General features: G+C 37.6%; 1 protein-coding gene across 3 annotated transcripts in view; it reads right to left on the bottom strand.

Moving 5' to 3' along the window:
- Window positions 1-3,688, bottom strand: part of LOC106871315 (uncharacterized) — a 399,672-nt gene that overhangs the window by 369,439 nt on the left and 26,545 nt on the right. The window contains exon 2 of one of the 3 annotated variants that reach the window (XM_014917700.2): window positions 1,577-2,548. The exons of the other annotated variants lie outside the window; for them this stretch is intronic. Within the exon in view, the coding sequence (XP_014773186.1) occupies window positions 1,577-1,616 (40 nt within the window). The 5' untranslated portion in view covers window positions 1,617-2,548. The remainder of the gene's footprint in view (window positions 1-1,576; window positions 2,549-3,688) is intronic. 3 annotated transcript variants of the gene reach the window in all.

The following is a 3,688-nucleotide window of genomic DNA, read 5'->3' as shown; positions in this document are numbered from 1 at the left end:
ATATATATATATATATATATATATATATATATATATATATATATACATAAATATGTATGTATATACATACATGGATGTATATAAATACATGCACACACACACACACATACTTCCATATATATATGTATATAAATGCATACATAAAAACTAACATATATACATACAAACACGTACGCACACATATACTCATATATACATGCATACCTACATACATACATCTTCTGATTGCTGCCATGCTGAGAAACGTTTGTTTACTCATTTTTTAAGATATACGCTAGCTGGTAGCGAAATAGTAATTTTATCGGTTTATTTTTTATCGAAATTCTACCGATCTAGACGTTAAACGTCTCTTTTTTTTATCTTCAGATCATAAAATATACTATGATGTTTCAGTTATTATATAATACTAGATATTATATGAGACATCAGAATCCGACACATTACCTACATACTGTCTTACATCGTATTCGAAGCGTAAATAAAACTATGTAGCGCTGTTTGACGCAGAGATTTATATTTATATACATAAACAGGAACACAGTTGCATACATACTTACACGCATACATACATACATACATACATATCTCCTTGAAAAATCAAAGCAAAAGAGGATCTCTTTGAGCATCGGCTTCGAAACCTCCACCTTCTATATCCAGACTATTAATTGATATTCATACCAATAATAATTGGAGGACTGTTTTGTAAGTAAATGCTTGAAGGAGAATCTGGATAAACTGGGGTTTTCAGAAAGAGAAATTGACCGGTTAATTCGCACAAGTACAATCTGTGAGTGGAACAGTAAAAATATGCAAGACTTTTCTCAAGTTCCAAATGTGAATTTTTTTTTGTTATAACTACATCCCAAAGATGGAGCCTTGTATCTTTGTTGGAAACCGGATCCCTCCTCACGGCAAAAGAACCGATAGAATAAGTACTAGGCTTACTAGGCCTGGGATCGATTTGCTCGACAAAAGGCGGTGCTCCAGCATGGCCGCAGTCAAATATATATCTCTTACATAAATGGCAATTTTTGACAGTTTGATCTGTCTATCTGTTTGTCTGTTACCATCTTGATGCCTTCACCAGTGAACCAATCTTGACACTTTGCATATATGTTAAACGAACATCCAGTAAAATTATAAGTTAATTGGATTGTAATAAAAGCCTATAATGGGCCCCCTAGTGAAGGGCTGTGGTACATGTTTACAAATCAATAACACATCTATTGATATAAATTAAGTAAGGTTTCTGTAAAGCTCAACCATGCACCTCTTCATGTAAACAGCGTGCGACCTTAATGAAAACAACACAGCTTTTCAAAAGGAAAGCAATTCTGCATATAGCGCCCGTACGTCACGCTAAGTTTACATTAAGGAGACATTCAACTGCAGGATTCGTGGATAGGACATGGAACAATGTAATGACCAATGAGTTGGAAGTTGGTTCACCATGAGTATTTTATTCTGGTACAGTATATCATGTATTTGAAAAGCTTAACGTTGACGAAGACAGTTTTTGCTTTACGAACATTATTGAATGCGCTAACTATTGAATAATTCGTAACTAGCTACCTACTTATTGAAGTATATAATACATCTCCAAGCATCTTCAGCATAAGGCGTAATTGTTCATTTGAGTTACATGTGTTGAGCTGTATTCATTTTCTCATTTAGTAGATCAAGACGAATTGTTAGCTCTGGTTCTAGTAGAATGTAGTCCGTGATATATATATATATATATATATATATATATGTATGTATGTATGTATGTATGTATGTATGTATGTATGTATGTATGTATGTATGTAAGTATGTATGTATGTATGTATAAATGCTCTTGGTTTTGGTTTCTGTTGGCGTATGATACATAATGGACTGAAGCTTTAATCTGGTCTGTGGCGGATCTAGACGAATGTTGATCGTTAGTCTATGGTGAATTAAGTTGGCATGAGCTAATACTGGCACTTTCGATTCATATGTTTAGTGTTATCACTCTGGTGTTGCGTTGACAGAACTGCATCGAAACTAGGATGGTTTCGACAAAAGCGCTCGCAGATATTTGGGTGGGGACGTTCATACAAAGTGGGCTGACGTGGATTGAAAAACGTGATATACGGCGGACCGATAGCAGTGGTGTAACCTTTGTTGTTCTTAGTTGGTGCCTGATGTGTAGTAGTTTTAGGTGGTTGTTGGAAATTGACATTCAGTGGAAGAGAAATACTGATACATTTTGGGCCGTGTTCTTCGAAAGTGATTGGTAATGTTTGGTTTGTACTGGGTTGAGAATTCTGGGCCATTGCAGTCACCGATTTATTGTTACGATTCGGAAAGTCAACTCTCTGTAGGCCCGAAGAAACTGCTGGGGCTTGGTTAGTATTGAGTTTTGGTGATTGTGTTGGTTTCAAGTGGCTCTTGGAATCTGGTCTATGTTGGTCTGGAGTGACCGTTGAAGCTTCGACCGTGTGAGGCATTGGTGATTTGAGGTGACTGGGATAGTTATCGACGTGTTCCTCTTGGTCAGTGTTAGTTCCTTCTGACTTTGTTTTGCCTGAAACATTCCAAGATCGACCCTGGCACTGAGAGAACTACACACCGAATACAAAATGAAACATAACGATATATACACACTGAAATATACACTATTTTTGCACAGTAACAAAATTTATATACACTGATTATCCATGACAAATTTGGCAATGTCGAACGAAAGCGAGTGGGGTGAGTTTTTAATATCTATTATATATTTATTTAGGCTGAGCAGATTGTAGGTAGTCCAGATCGATGCACTGGGAGAACACCAATCTAACAGGTCCCGCATACTGAACTATAGATACATCATACACAGTGAAATATCGAAATACACATACATACATACATATATATATATATATATATATATATATATATATGTGTGTGTGTGTGTGTGTGTGTGTGTGTGTGTGTATGTATGTATACATAATTAAGCGTACGCGCGTACACCCACACATATATGTATGTATATATATCACGTGAATCAGTTAATGAAAGATTTTGATCTCTGTTGGTATCTGGTAAGTCGTAGATTGGGATGTTACGGCTGTAATCTTGTCTAAGGCGGACTAAGACGACACTTATCACACTTTTCCGGTGGATTAAATTCGTACAAAAGAGCTAATACCGCCAAACAGGGTTTATACATGATTCTCTCTCATCTCTCTGGTTTCTAGTTGGTGGATTTTCTTGGTAAAAACTGGGATGGTTTCGTCTGAAGCGCTCACTAATATCTGGGGGATCCTCATATAAATTGCGCGGAGGTTGATTGTGGAATCTGATATGTGGCTGACCGAAAGTAGTGGTGTACGTTTTGTTTCTCGTTGGGGTTTGATTTGTGGGGATTTGATGTGGTTGATGGGCATTGACCTGCAGTGGAACATAAATATTGATACAGTTCGGGTTGTGTTCCCCGAAACTGGCTGGTGAAGCCTGGTCTGAGGTGAGCGTAGACGTCTGTATCCGTTTCGTTATCGGTTGAGTTTGGTGAATCGGTAAGTCTGCTTCTTGTTGGCGCGAAAAACGTGGTAAAGCGTGGTCTACGGTGAGCCGCGACGTCTGTGTATCTTTCGCTATCATTTGATTCGCAATGTCTGCTCGTTGTTGGCTCGAAAAACCTGGTAAAACGTGGTCTACGGTGAGCCGCGACGTCTGTGTC

Source organism: Octopus bimaculoides, chromosome 11 (genome assembly GCF_001194135.2).
Source record: "Octopus bimaculoides isolate UCB-OBI-ISO-001 chromosome 11, ASM119413v2, whole genome shotgun sequence".
NCBI classification, from domain to species: domain Eukaryota; kingdom Metazoa; phylum Mollusca; class Cephalopoda; order Octopoda; family Octopodidae; genus Octopus; species Octopus bimaculoides.
The sequence above is the reverse complement of the archived record's forward strand: the minus strand, read 5'-3'. Positions and strand labels throughout refer to the sequence as shown.